Below are 12,668 nucleotides of genomic sequence, written 5' to 3'. Positions count from 1 at the left end.
TGCTTCCTCACCTCCTCCCATTTTTGAGCTGGCGACCAACGACGAGCTGTTTGCTTTTAACATTGGTCAACTTGCGGGGATGGTCTGACTCCCGTTATGGTGAAGATCGAATGTGAAGCAGAAGTGATCCGGAGACCGAGCAGTCGGGAAGAGTTTTCTCGACGAACTTTCCAACCCGACGCTTCGCTGACGCTTTTCAAAATTGCCAGAAGAGGACCTCACTTTGACGATGACCCTCACAGAACAACAACCCCGTCCGAACAGACGGCCCGCGGCGGCTTCTCCAGTCACTTTACCGCCGCTACTCTCGGTTGCAAACAAGCCGGAAAAGACCTTCACAGGCAGCGCGGCCACAGACCAAGCTCTTGCGGGGTTTACAGCGGGAGCTGTATCCACTGTGCTCTTGCACCCTTTGGATCTCGTCAAAACAAGGTTTCAGTGTATGTAGTTAGTGGAAGGTGATATCGCATTTCGGGTTGGGAGAGTTCCTGTGCAGAGTGCTGACATGATCTTCCGCTCATCGCAGTGAACACGTCCAGAACTCGTCTATCCAGCGTTGAGGCAATCAAGAAGATATGGCGGGAGGAAGGGAAGCTACGAGGGCTGTACAGAGGGGTATCACCCAACTTTGCCGGAGCAACGGTGTCCTGGGGCATGTACTTCTGGTGGTAGGTTGCGTTGAGTGCAAGATAACTCTGGTGGATTGGGACTTACAGCTGTCTTTTGATAACTCGGCATAGGTACTCTTTGATCAAGGATTGGATGCGGGATAGCCCGACACATACATTGGGCCCAACACAGCATCTATTGGCGTCCGCAGAGGCAGGTTTGATCATCATCGCAACGCTTCACGTCACCACCTGGAATGTTGCTCACCCAATTTTTCGCTCTTTCACACAGGTGCACTGACAGCGATATGTTCCAACCCCTTCTGGGTTATTAAAACTCGAATGTGCGCGACACGAGCATCCGATCCAGGCGCATACAGGAGCCTCGCCAACGGGCTTTGCCGCACATGGCGCGAGGAAGGCCTCCGGGGGCTTTACAAAGGGATGGTTCCGGCGTTCTTTGGCGTATCCCATGGTGCGCTGCAATTCATGGCGTATGAAGAGATGAAGAAGTGGCGGATGGATGCGATGCATGGGAAGAAGGATGTCAACAAGCTTGTAAGTGCTGAAGATTGGGCTTTTAATGTCTCTCATTTCAAGGGAGCTCATACCTCCACCTTCCTGTGTGGTCCTCAGAATACGTTAGAGTACATCACCATGGCGGCTTCGTCGAAGGTCTTCGCTACCGTCTGCACATACCCATATCAAGTCCTGCGTTCGCGTCTGCAAGTGCAAGTGGGCTACAGTGACGTTGTTTACAATGGAGTCATTGGAACCATCAAGACTATATACCGGTAAGCGTCCATTCAGCTGGCATCTGACCATGTTCTAGGATCTGACCAAAGCCCGATTTCCTGTCTCCTAGGAACGAATCATTTGCCGGTTTCTACAAAGGCATGGGGATCAACATCATTCGCGTATTACCGGGAACTTGTGTTACTTTTGGAGTATATGAGGGGATGAGCAAGTTCTTCCGCGTTTACGGTGCATAGTGCTATGTATCTTCGGATGACTGCTATGTCCGTGGCTCGTTTGAAAGAGCGAAGAGGCCCCTGGTGAACGTACCCGACAAGTATAGGTCCTGTTGATCAAGAGAGGCCTCCGTTCCACTGAGAAATGACATTCCTTCAATCATCGAGACTAAGCGTGCATATACATATAACACTGCAAATAGAATCAATATGCATTGGGCTACGATACAGAAGTAAATGTTATGCACGGCGTAGCTTTACGCGAAGCAGCGCTTCTGACCAAGAAATGGGGCTTTATGTAGATAGATCGCGCTTTTGTGATCCACCATACGCCAAGTAAAAGGGTGCCAATCGACCGTGTTGAGGCTACGGTCGCGCACGGGGGCCTGCGAGCCCTTCAGAAGTTTCCGCCCATAACGTCACGCAGGTATGAATAAATATGGAACAGGAACAACTGTGCTGTGGTGCCTAGTGACGGCGCGAATGTTGCCGGAACGCGATCTGCGCAGCCACAACTCCCCGGGGAACAGATAGCTTGTTATCGCGAAGAATGTGATTACACAATATACATGTCCGAGTTGCTGAAGCTATAAGGAGAGCGATATCAGCCGAGGTTATGAGTGTACCCCAAAGTCACAGCTGACGTACCTGGAGTTCTTCTTCAGCGCATCAGAGTGAGCCTGGTATCCGATTGTTTCCGAGTCGGGCAACTGCAGCACTGTCTTCCAAATGGTACCAGCTGCCTTTGTCTCATCCTCCTTCAGCGCATTTCTTGTCCATAAAGCAAGGCGATCTTGTTGTTTACGGATAGAAACGACGGCCCCGCAAATCTCGTCAGAGTCTGGGAAGTTCTCGCCTACGCAAGCGAGCATCTGTGTTGCGATAGAATGAATGAGATCCAGCTCCAGTATTTCGGAAGTCTGAAGATGCTGCATATCCCCCGTACCGTGTGGAGCCAGTAGTCATCCAGATTATCCCTCTTGCCTTTGGGAAGCGGCACAACCCATTTGCCACCGTTTTCGTTCATTGGGTCTTCCCACATTGGCCGCACACCTTCTTTGAACAGGTGGTAGTTTGCGCCGTGAGCCAGCTGCGACGAGTTCACAATGTTGTTGTACACCCTAGGAAACGAGAGTTCGTGAGTGACATGGAAAGCGCAGATTAGGTCTTGCGCAGCCTTGCAAGTCATACCCCCAGAAATCCTCGACGGTGTCGAATGTGATCAGGTTCTTCAAGCTCTTCTCCCAGTTGTGCATTCCCGTACGTTTTTGTGGGTTATCGAACCACAAAGTCCAACGATTTTGCAACGGATGCTTCACATTGAAGCTGGAGGGGTTATCAAAGACGGTGAGCATAGACTCGTCGTCGTCGTCGGTGGGTTCTGGGCTGTGGGAGAGAAAAGGGTTTTCGGACGAGGTGAAGCCGGTGTCTGAGCTTGGTGGGTGATCGTGGGTTTCGTCGTCAGTTGGGATAGGCGAGGAGCTAGTGGGAAGAACTTCGGTATCGGTCATGGTGACAAGTAGACTGTAGAATGGTGATGTGTCGTGGCAAGCGGATAGCGAGGTCGATGGGATGTCGGCGATCTTTCCAAGTGTTGGGCAGCTTGGGCGGAAAGAAACCAATCCACTTTGGCGGAAAGGATTATAAAGGCACAGTCACGTGATTGTAGGTGACCTTCAATGATATTTTTGCCGTTGCCGTTTTGCGTTGAGTTCCCTTTTTTTAGACTTGACCTTATCTACTAGACTTGGCTGCAACGTTTATGGACGTGGTTTATGGACGCTCAACATGGAGGGAGTTCGTTTTTGTTCGATATTCGCTACGAAAGGCATATTGGAAAGAGTTTGGGAAGCACAGGCAACACACGCGACGTGATTGCCGACATCTTGAACGACTTTTCCCAGTGAAGGATTCCCACTGGGAAGAGAAGTACTGTACACTGGACGCAGCACTGGACGAGAGGTGTGGGACTCGGCACATGGACCACGGAGTTTGAGTTCGGAAACGGAAGTTCTAATAGTTGGAGGACGTAACTTCGCAAGAAATTCGCCACGCTATGTCTGGCAACCGACCCCAATCGCCGTTTGGAGCGGCGGCAGCGGCGGGGGCGAAACCAGCCGCAGGGTTACCGAAGTCTCCCTTTGCAAGTGCACGCGCGAGTATCAGCTCGCAGTCACAGTCGAGGGCTCCTGGGCCGACGCATCGCGGTAGCGTGAGCAGCGACCCATATAGTGGGGTGTACGCTGCGCCTAGCCCGACTACCACGATCCCCGAGTATCTACGGATTCAGCCCATGAATCCAGAGGAGGCGGCAGAGCTGGAAAGGCGTCGAAGTGAGTTTGAGATGGCCCTGCAAACCCGTGCGACCGGCCTTGCACGAAGCGAATCCACTGCTGGCCCAGGCTTTCGGGGCATGTCGCAATCCCCAAGCCAATCATCTATCGGTGGAGACGTTCCAGAATCTGGCGGGCCCGGTGGTCGTGGATTGGTTCCGCAGACACCGACAAGGGCGCTTGATCAACAAGGCGCAGATGCCGCGATGCAAGCCCTGAGGATGGGACTGATGCGAGCAACCTCCATGACCTCCTCTGGGTCCCCGGGAATGCCCCGATCCACGTCAGGTTTGCCTGCCTCTCCATTTGTCAATGCGTCCGGAGGGTCCTCCGCGCGCGCGTCCATGTCTCGACCGCCAGGTACTGGCCCTATATCGCCTTTCGCACCCATGCAGACCGCGCCGTCATCCGTCGCACCATCTACCCGGGCGTCGATGGCCATGAACAACCCCGTGGATGGTCAACAAAGAGATTCCACAGGCAATGCGGAAGCGGACAGCGCAATGCACGCATTGCGCACCGGGGTATCACGTCAAAGCTCCGCATCTTCACTTCCACCGCGTCTAAGTACTGGTCCACCTAAATTGTCAATACCGGGAGCTGCATCGCACGCGCATACGAACCCAGCATCCGCGTTTGCGCGAAAGCATCAGTTTGGGCAAGACGAAGTAGTGCAGAGCCCGGCGGAAGCTGGAAAGATCTTCTTTGCTGAGCCGCAAAAGGCGCCACATCTGTTGCCCACGTTTACTGGACAAGGTGGACCGCCGGCCGAAACGCCTCAGTTCTACCCGCAGGGTCGAGCTAGAGCGCAGACTCTCATCTCACAGACGATCGTCAAGCAGCTGTCTGCCGGAATGACGAGCCCGAGTATGTATTGTCACTCTCCTGTCGGTATTAGAGAACTCGCAAAGACATCAGAGACTAACCCATGTTCCTTCCATAGTCTCCCCGCCGCCACAATCTCCCTCATCAGGCCCCCCCATGGTCGACACCCGCTCGCGATCCGGCTCCATCCGGCGCTCCATGGCATCCGCCACATCCCCGGTTACGCCCCTGCAGCGCAGCAATCTCCACAACCTACGCAGCCCGTCCGAAGCAAACTACTCCACATCTACCCTCCAGCCACCACAAACACCTGCCTCTGCCACGGCCTCAGTTAGAACACTCCTCCACGATCCGGGCCCGAGCTCCGCGTCTATTGCCGCAACACCGGCAACCGATGCTCCGAGCCCGTTCAGGCCGCGCATGGTGTCACTCGTCGCTACGACATTGGGCAGTGCGGCCCTGCATTCAGTCGACGCTGTCGCGGTGAAATGTTTTCCGAGGAGTAGCAGTGGCTTATTCCCACAGGACTTACGGTTCGATGAGGAGGGTAGGTTCATTGGACACCATTCGTTGCCTTACTCAAACTCAAAGGGACGGCTACTCATAATGATTTTGGGCGTCCTTCGTTATTACAGAATTCGCAGCCGCCGACCCGAAATACCTCCTCTTCCGTCGGGCTCTCATACAAACCCTGCAAACGCAGATCAACTATCCTCTCTTGATGCCGCCCGATCTCTTGGGTGTATTGCTTGAAGACTTTTAAAAATATACGTGGCCTAAAGTTGAAGACCCCAGTTTGTGGAAGGTGAGCGATTGGCCGACGCCTGACTTCGGTGAGAAAAATGGGGACGGAACATCCCCCATGAAAGCCATGGCTCAGATCGCATGGAGAGGCCGATTATATATGAGATATTATAAGCGACGTACGGCGCTTCAATTCACATCAAGCGCAAACTGGGATGCTAGCTACACATCAGTGTGGCTACGTCCTAGACTATTAGAGCTCGGCTCGTTTACGCCTGTCAGTCTGCCTCACGTGCAGTCCACCATGTGCACGGGTGTGGCAGGATTCCAGAGGCGGCGTTTCGGTTGAAGATGAATAGGTGCGCAATGCTGGGGGACTGCTTGGATGGGAGCGCAAGCTTCATATGTGTTTGTTTCGCGTAAGCAAGGAAGTCCACCAGGACTTTGGGGATGACTCGTGGTTTTCTGTGTGCAGGCTCTGTGTATGCCCTGGGGTCCCTATTGGTCGTCGCTGTCCTCATCCTTCTCAGGCTCCACATCTGTTTTCATGAGAAATCAAATAGCATGCACAGTCAGTTGGAGAGACGCCACTGCGATAAACTATTATCCACGCGTCTCAGAGGCAGAAACGTACATTGATTCATGGCCTCCAGATCCACCTCTTTCCCCTTTTCCAGCTTCATATCGCTCAGCAACTTCTCCAGGCTCTTTTGCCTCTTCTCCTCCTCTCGTGCCTGCCGTTGTTGCAGGAGACGGTCCAGTTCGGGCTTGTATTCACTAGATTCAGGGTCACTCGTCAGTTTCAACAGTTTTCCAGAAACAACCTCACTGACGGAAGTTCAGACACTTACGTCTCATACTCCTGCTTCGCCTCCTCGACCGCCGCCATAAAATCATCCATCCCCGCGCCCGTCATAGCCGACACCCCCGCAACCCTAATCCCCTTATAAAACTCCTCTAACACCAGACACATCGAGCTAACCAGCCCGCCCATATACGAGGTATCATCCTGCAGCGCCGCCTGGAACACCTCGAAATCCGTCAACCACTGCACCGCGAAATCGTGAGCGACCACATCGGTTTTGTTGAACACGAGCACAAAGGGGAGTTTGGTCTTGTACAGGATCGAGCAGGCGTAGAGCATGTTGGACATGAAGGTGGCGGGGGAGGTGGAGCGGGGGGTGTCGATTACGTAGGCGATGACGGTGGGGTACGTGGCGGCGAGGGTGTCGGTGATGATGGTTCCGGAGGCGGACCAGGTGAAGATTTCGATTTGGCCGGGTGTATCTAGTAATACGTAGCTGGGAGAAAGACAGAGCTTGAGATCCCTTTGACACTGCATGCCGTTCACAAAGGTGCAAAGCACTTACTCTAATGTTGATGCCCGCTTTTCGAGGAGTCCAAGGACCTGGTCGAACCGGGTCGTAAAGAGGTTCAACGCTGTGAGAATACCACCGTTCGGTCCAAGGTTATATCTGAGCATGCCGAACTTTAGCCAACGCTTCTCACTTGCTGCATACCCTATCAAACATCCCCAAATCCCCATCATACTGCACTCCTCCCTCTCCAACCCGCCTTGGACATGGTCACCCTACTTACTGCTTCATAACCTCCTTATAGTTCACCGTATCCCGGATATCGATATTCGCCGCAAACGGCAGCTGCGTAACGGCCGGATCCAAATTTAGGACGTATCCAGGTCTTTTGAGGGTGTGGATATGCGAGTTCAGCCTCTGTTTGCGAATGAAGAGACATGAGTTCCGTGTTGCTGACTTGCGAATGAGACCTCCAAATTGAAAGTACCTGCATGAACGTGGTCTTCCCGCTGCCGGCCATGCCGATGGTTATCACCACCGTTGGCACTTTGCCGCCATCAGTAGCACCCGCTGGGCTGGCGCCTTCTGAGCTTGACGCTGCTGCTGGTTGTATTGTAGAGGCCATAGTGTTTGTGATTTCCTGAGTGAGGATGTTTGCACAAAAAAAGCTGGATCTGACTTTGTCAAAACTCACAGCGATGTCCGGGAATTTTCCAAGCGCGTCTCGCACACGCCGGGCAATGACCCAAACCTCACCTTCTTGGTGAAAGCCAACTTCAGACATAGTAGCGGTGGCAATGCCAGATGAATGTATAAGAAAATAAATCCATGTACAATACGCATAGGACAGAATGTGCTCCATCATAACCGCAAAGCGGGTTCCTGCCACAGTATTTTGATTTACCAGTCGGGGTGGGAGAGGTCAGGCATTTTTCTCAGGTTCAGCTACAGCTCAATATAAGAGCCTCGTGCGGATGTTCTGAGGCAGAGCTTGTACCCTGTCGTATATGGTTTGGTAGGAGGCAACATCTTCAACACTGATGTCGGCCATCAAGTATGCAATGGCGCCTCGAGAGTCGACGATTTGCTTCTCGATGTTGATGTCCGACAAGATTTTGTTGATTGCCTGTTATGAAGATTGGAGGAGAATGGTAAGTAAGGTGGTAGGAAGTGGTTGAAACGGGAGGGTAAGCGCAAAACCTACCTTGAGCACACCAGGAACATTGTGGTGAGTGTTGAGTAGGCGTACAGTCTTGCTTTCCGCGGCAGGAGCACGCAAATCGCACTCCGGGAAGTTGACAGCGCCCTGAGTGGTACCGTTGTTGATATACCTCACCATGGCGCTTCCAACCTCCGTTCCAATCGAGCTCTGAGCTTCCTCAGTGGATCCACCGATATGAGGAGTGATAATTGTGTTCGGGCATCCCCTAAGTTCGCTCTCGAAGTTGGGTCCGTTGGCAAAGGGCTCGACGGGGAAAACATCAATGGCGGCACCACCAAGGTGGCCGCTGCGGAGTGCTTCCGCAAGGGCAGGAATGTCAACGACGGTTCCTCGTGACGCTTGCAATAGGTAGGAGCCCTTCTTCATGAGCTTGAGCTCCCGGGCGCCAATCATATTCCTCGTTTCCTCGGTTTCGGGAACGTGCAGGGAGATGTAGTCAGCGGTGGTGAGCAGCTCGTCCAGCGTGTCGACGGGTTTCGCCATTCCCAAGGGCATGATTTGTTGAATGTCGTAGAAGCTGACAAACATGCCAAGTCCGTCTGCGATGACGGACAACTGCGATCCGATGTGCCCGTAACCAACAATGCCAAGAGTTTTGCCACGGATCTCATTGCATCCCTTCGCAGTCTTGTTCCACATGCCTTGATGCATCTCCGTAGTCCGGTCTCCCAACTGCCTGGAAAGAGCAATGATCTCGCAGATCATCAACTCTGCTACACTGCGGCTGTTGCTGAAGGGAGAGTTGAAGACTGCGATGCCTTGCGAGGCGGCGTATTCCAGGTCGACCTGATTCGTTCCAATGCAGAAGCAACCGACAACGAGCAACTTTTTGGCTTCCGCCAGTACTTCAGCAGTAAGCTGCGTCTTTGACCTTGTGAACGGTGAAAGATTAGATCCTAGAGCAGGGAGCAACACTCAAGTACGTCAAAACACATAACACACCTAATACCGATCGCGTGGACATCCTTAATCTTCTCCTTCAAGATTTCCAGTGGGAGGGCTTTGGAGTGGCATTCGACCTGTGACACAGTTTGCGTAAGTTCGGAGCACAACCGAAATGCAATGGGCGTAACGGCATTCTTGCAACAGAGGCTACTTTGCATATGCGGGAGCATTCATGCGCATGCGCCAACGCCTTGAGCGCTTGCCGTCGCAAGGCCTTTCTCGCCGTTCCCGGGCCTTCGGAGCAACCCTCCGCCCTACCTCGCTCCTCTGACTCGCCTTCCTTCGGGATGTTCAAGCGAGATTGGGCGCAAGACGTACCTGGTAACCAGCCTTCTCCAGCAGCTTTATTCCGGTCGGGTTGACACCTTCAAGTAGCAGAACTTTGACTTCGGCATTATCGAAAGGTTTGAGGATTTTGGGTACGGACTGCCTTGCAGTTGGGGGGTTCTTTGCAGGCGAGCTGCTTGCCGTGGAAGTCGCGGTGGAGGATGCTGCTGCTGTGGTCATTGTTGCGTCGCTTGAGAAGTGAAGGGCTTATGCGGAATACGGTACAGCTAATGAAATTGCGTTGCAGGAACGGGAGGTGCAGTTGGCGGACGAAATGTTAAAAACTGGCTGCTGAGCCGTGAGGACTTGAGGAGATCGATGTCATCCCAAAAAATGGGCTCCGGACGGGTTCCCAAAAAATTGACCGTTGCTGCCAGATTGTCATCAGCGATTCATCACAGTCAGGACTCTCATCAATCCGGCTCGCATGTGGGAACTGCGCGACACTCGGACCCTTGCACGGTACCGCATCAGCAATTGGGGATCCGCTGCGCAAAAAGCGGATGAGTCAGAAGAGGCGCAGGATTCTCCGTCAAAGCCACATAAGCCACTGACAGGCAGTTCCAGGTCGATTGGAGAGTGACAGAATCACATGTAGATGGAAGAGCGCTTGGACTGTTCGTAAGTAATGGTGAAGTCGGATGACAACAACAACACAAAAGGATGAATGTACTGCACTAAGGTATGACACATGAAACAGAGGGAGACGCTACAGAATGTACAGTAAACGACGTCCAGGCAATGCGCAAGGAAGTTTAAGAACGAGGGATCTAGAGATGAGTCTACATATGGTCGACAAGGTTTCAGAAATGACGCGGGACTTGACGCTCAAGCCGCAACGAAGCACCAGGGCGTCTTGGAGTTAGGGGTGCTGGGCTTCCAGCAACAACCCTTGGCGACACATTGGCTTTCGTTGATACCCGCATATCCACAATCCTTCTTGGCGGCGTCCTGCAAGTTGCACGACTTCGGGCTGGGGGTCGGGGTCGATGTGGGGATGACTGTCGAGGTCGGGGGAGGGATGACTGTCGAGGTCGGGGAGGGGACGACTGTCGAGGGCGCCGGAGGGTCAACCACCAACGGGCTGGGGTTGAAACACCAGGGGACTCCCTGGATGGTGCTCTTCTGCCAGCAGCAGCCCTTCAACAGGCAGGACCCAACCGTGACATTCGGGTCAGGGTGGCAGTCCACCTTTTTGTTGTCCGCTACCACGGCACACGTGTCGACCGGAGTAGCTACGTTCCCGATGTGCGCCAGCGCGGCCCGACGAGCAACGCCGGCAGTAACCACCGAAGCGTACGACCACGAGAGGTCTGCGGGGCCCTGCTGGAACCCGTTGTCGGCCCTAAGCTGCTCGGATAGATAGCCGTCCTTGTCGGTGTGCTTCTGGGTGCGGCGAAGGAAACGGTCACCGTGGTCGACGAGGCGCGCCACGGCGTCGTTGAATAGCCCCGGTTCAGCTGCCAAGGTGATGCGCCTGTTGCCGGTTACGCCGGGAACCTTGATCAGGTTCCAGAATTCCCGGTTAACGTCGGTAATCTCGATCACTCCGGACGTGTAATGTGCGTCCGCCGCCCTGTAGAGGAATTCAGCCATGGCGTTCGTCGCGAGGAACCAGAACCCAGCCCCATTTGTGTCCTGGTACTAGAAGGTAAATCAAAACAGATAGAGTTAGAGTTGACACGAACGAGTTTTCGAGGTCTCTAAGTGGAGATCAATAGAGACGTACATGGTAGAGTTTGCCATCATAGATGTCCTCGGGGTATCGTCCGACGGCCGGGTTGATAGGGCGCCCGTTGAAGTCCAGCTCCGAGTTGATGCCGGCCCACCAGACGGAAGGGATTTTTGGTTGCTCTTGAGGGATAAATTCTGGCGTAGTAAACGCGCGGAGGTGCTGGGAAAAGGTAGCTTGGGCTTGCGGGTTGGTGTGAGGGAAGGTGGGCAAGAGAGCGTGGTTCTAACGGGAAACACTTGTGAAGGTCTGAACATAAAGCTTGAGGAGTACATTGAGGAGAACTTACGAAAGAGTAAACCGTTGATATGTCCATAAAATTCTTGACCTTTTGTTTAAGCACCGCCCCTTCGTTGGCACCGCCTCCAGAGCCGTTAAGAGTTGACTTGAACTTCTTCCCGTCCCAGAACGCATTCAACTTGTTCAACGCCTTGGCGGCCTGCGATCGGTAAAAGTCTGCGGCACCGCCGTCGCCACGTGCAGCAGCAAAGTCGGCTCCTTCGACCAATGCACGGTAGGAGATGGCAAGGTCGAAGAAGTGCACGCCCACAATCTCTTCCCACGGCTCGATACCATTGACCTGGTCCAGAGCATTAGCTACGACCTCCAGGTCGGACTTGATGACGCTCTTAGCATTGGAGTCCGAGTTGTAGTATTTTGCGTAATCTTTCGTGATGTTCGCCCAACGGATGAAGCACAGTGCTCGCAGGGCAGGGCCATCGTATTGGGGGTTCGCCCAGTCGGTGACGGGCTGTTTGGTGGACAAGCTGAATTTTGTGTATCCGAGACGGAGGGATGCCGGCATCCGTTCCGGGTTGACGGGATTGTGCTTGTTGTCTGGTGTGACCCGAGCAGTTTCTTGGACGGCTTTCGTCCATTCGAAGTGGCGATTCATTTTGTCTACCACTGTCTGCGCTCGCTTGGCGTCTTCTCCTCCGGATTTGTAGTCTTCAATGACCGCCAAAAGGGTGAAGCCTGTGATTGCAAATAGAGAAACGAAGGCCATCAGCAGCTGTGAGCATGACAAGAGCGAAGAACACGATACATACCACCATCACGGACCCAGTACTCTTGGTAAGCATCGGGCGTGAACGGTGCCACCGCGCCGGCTACGACGGCACCATCGTCATTCACGTGCGCGAGCATACGGCCCACTGCGATTGGGACCTCTGCGGCGAGCCACTCGGAAACATCCCGGTTTTCCGCGCGTCGAACGATGCCAGCAGCGTTCACGGCGGAGGAGAGGAAGGCCGAGAGGGAGAGGAGGGTGGTAGTGGCTTTGAGGAGCATGGTGGTTGGCGAGTGCGCGGGATGTGCGATGCGTGGGGGTGTGATGTGAGGGCTCGAATGGGATGCAGAACCGAGGGCTTGACCGTCGAACCCCCAGCTTTTATAGGCGAGCCCGGGGAAGAGGAAGGTGGGATGGCCACGCAACGAGCGGTAGCGCACGCCGCAAACACTCTGCGCAATGGGCGATGGTTTGCAAGATTTTCATCGCCCCAGGCTCTTCTTTGTCATCGTTTTTTGACGAGTAATGCGGCGTCAGTAGGACTACTTCTACCGTTCCCTCTCAGGGCCTCAGACTCTCCCAAATATCCACGATCCACCGCACGTCCCTACTCCACACTTGCGCTCTTCCCCACTT

General features: G+C 53.8%; 6 protein-coding genes across 6 annotated transcripts; 2 read left to right on the top strand and 4 right to left on the bottom strand.

Moving 5' to 3' along the window:
* Positions 1-152: 152 nt before the first annotated feature.
* EV422DRAFT_544527 (mitochondrial carrier domain-containing protein) lies at positions 153-1,790 on the top strand. The gene is made up of 6 exons (XM_053071399.1): positions 153-440; positions 527-668; positions 741-826; positions 901-1,166; positions 1,245-1,402; positions 1,474-1,790. The coding sequence occupies exons 1-6, from the start codon at positions 230-232 to the stop codon at positions 1,598-1,600; spliced, it is 990 nt and encodes a 329-aa protein (XP_052921666.1). The 5' UTR covers positions 153-229; the 3' UTR covers positions 1,601-1,790.
* A 403-nt stretch (positions 1,791-2,193) lies between these two features.
* On the bottom strand, positions 2,194-2,934 carry EV422DRAFT_500846 (putative eukaryotic initiation factor 4E; the record flags this gene model as incomplete). The annotated part of the gene is made up of 3 exons (XM_053068155.1): positions 2,194-2,451; positions 2,526-2,700; positions 2,771-2,934. The coding sequence occupies 3 exons, from the start codon at positions 2,932-2,934 to the stop codon at positions 2,194-2,196; spliced, it is 597 nt and encodes a 198-aa protein (XP_052921665.1).
* A 258-nt stretch (positions 2,935-3,192) lies between these two features.
* EV422DRAFT_275594 (uncharacterized protein) lies at positions 3,193-5,542 on the top strand. Its single transcript, XM_053065905.1, has 3 exons — positions 3,193-4,779; positions 4,856-5,284; positions 5,373-5,542. The coding sequence occupies exons 1-3, from the start codon at positions 3,636-3,638 to the stop codon at positions 5,498-5,500; spliced, it is 1,701 nt and encodes a 566-aa protein (XP_052921664.1). The 5' UTR covers positions 3,193-3,635; the 3' UTR covers positions 5,501-5,542.
* A 511-nt stretch (positions 5,543-6,053) lies between these two features.
* Positions 6,054-7,422, bottom strand: EV422DRAFT_500921 (uncharacterized protein; the record flags this gene model as incomplete). Its single annotated transcript, XM_053068160.1, has 5 exons — positions 6,054-6,258; positions 6,333-6,782; positions 6,852-6,956; positions 7,081-7,214; positions 7,285-7,422. The coding sequence occupies 5 exons, from the start codon at positions 7,420-7,422 to the stop codon at positions 6,054-6,056; spliced, it is 1,032 nt and encodes a 343-aa protein (XP_052921663.1).
* A 166-nt stretch (positions 7,423-7,588) lies between these two features.
* On the bottom strand, positions 7,589-9,794 carry EV422DRAFT_544518 (uncharacterized protein). The gene is made up of 4 exons (XM_053071398.1): positions 9,283-9,794; positions 8,962-9,038; positions 8,002-8,890; positions 7,589-7,923 (listed from the first exon to the last, which is right to left on the bottom strand). The coding sequence occupies exons 1-4, from the start codon at positions 9,469-9,471 to the stop codon at positions 7,750-7,752; spliced, it is 1,329 nt and encodes a 442-aa protein (XP_052921662.1). The 5' UTR covers positions 9,472-9,794; the 3' UTR covers positions 7,589-7,749.
* A 233-nt stretch (positions 9,795-10,027) lies between these two features.
* On the bottom strand, positions 10,028-12,562 carry EV422DRAFT_275328 (Six-hairpin glycosidase-like protein). Its single transcript, XM_053065903.1, has 4 exons — positions 12,073-12,562; positions 11,313-11,998; positions 11,021-11,248; positions 10,028-10,935 (listed from the first exon to the last, which is right to left on the bottom strand). Exons 1-4 carry the CDS (start codon positions 12,311-12,313, stop codon positions 10,120-10,122), a joined length of 1,971 nt encoding a protein of 656 aa, XP_052921661.1. The 5' UTR covers positions 12,314-12,562; the 3' UTR covers positions 10,028-10,119.
* Between the last annotated feature and the right edge of the window lie 106 nt (positions 12,563-12,668).

The sequence above is a fragment of the Fimicolochytrium jonesii genome, assembly GCF_025526975.1.
Source record: "Fimicolochytrium jonesii strain JEL569 chromosome Unknown EV422scaffold_34, whole genome shotgun sequence".
Classification (NCBI taxonomy): domain Eukaryota; kingdom Fungi; phylum Chytridiomycota; class Chytridiomycetes; order Spizellomycetales; family Powellomycetaceae; genus Fimicolochytrium; species Fimicolochytrium jonesii.
Note: the sequence above shows the minus strand (reverse complement) of the source record. Positions and strands in the feature narration are given on the sequence as shown.

Coding starts and splice junctions, on each gene's coding strand:
- EV422DRAFT_275328 (XM_053065903.1), bottom strand. CDS start 12,313: ATGCTCCTCAAAGCCACTACCACCCTCCTCTCCCTCTCGGCCTTCCTC. Junction 11,249..11,312: donor TATCAACGGTTTACTCTTTC/GTAAGTTCTCCT, acceptor GTTTCCCGTTAG/AACCACGCTCTCTTGCCCAC. Junction 10,936..11,020: donor ATGATGGCAAACTCTACCAT/GTACGTCTCTAT, acceptor TTTACCTTCTAG/TACCAGGACACAAATGGGGC.
- EV422DRAFT_544527 (XM_053071399.1), top strand. CDS start 230: ATGACCCTCACAGAACAACAACCCCGTCCGAACAGACGGCCCGCGGCG. Junction 669..740: donor TGGGGCATGTACTTCTGGTG/GTAGGTTGCGTT, acceptor AACTCGGCATAG/GTACTCTTTGATCAAGGATT. Junction 827..900: donor ATTGGCGTCCGCAGAGGCAG/GTTTGATCATCA, acceptor TCTTTCACACAG/GTGCACTGACAGCGATATGT.
- EV422DRAFT_275594 (XM_053065905.1), top strand. CDS start 3,636: ATGTCTGGCAACCGACCCCAATCGCCGTTTGGAGCGGCGGCAGCGGCG. Junction 4,780..4,855: donor TGCCGGAATGACGAGCCCGA/GTATGTATTGTC, acceptor TTCCTTCCATAG/TCTCCCCGCCGCCACAATCT. Junction 5,285..5,372: donor CTTACGGTTCGATGAGGAGG/GTAGGTTCATTG, acceptor TCGTTATTACAG/AATTCGCAGCCGCCGACCCG.
- EV422DRAFT_544518 (XM_053071398.1), bottom strand. CDS start 9,471: ATGACCACAGCAGCAGCATCCTCCACCGCGACTTCCACGGCAAGCAGC. Junction 9,039..9,282: donor TGGAGAAGGCTGGTTACCAG/GTACGTCTTGCG, acceptor ACTGTGTCACAG/GTCGAATGCCACTCCAAAGC. Junction 8,891..8,961: donor GTCCACGCGATCGGTATTAG/GTGTGTTATGTG, acceptor ACCGTTCACAAG/GTCAAAGACGCAGCTTACTG.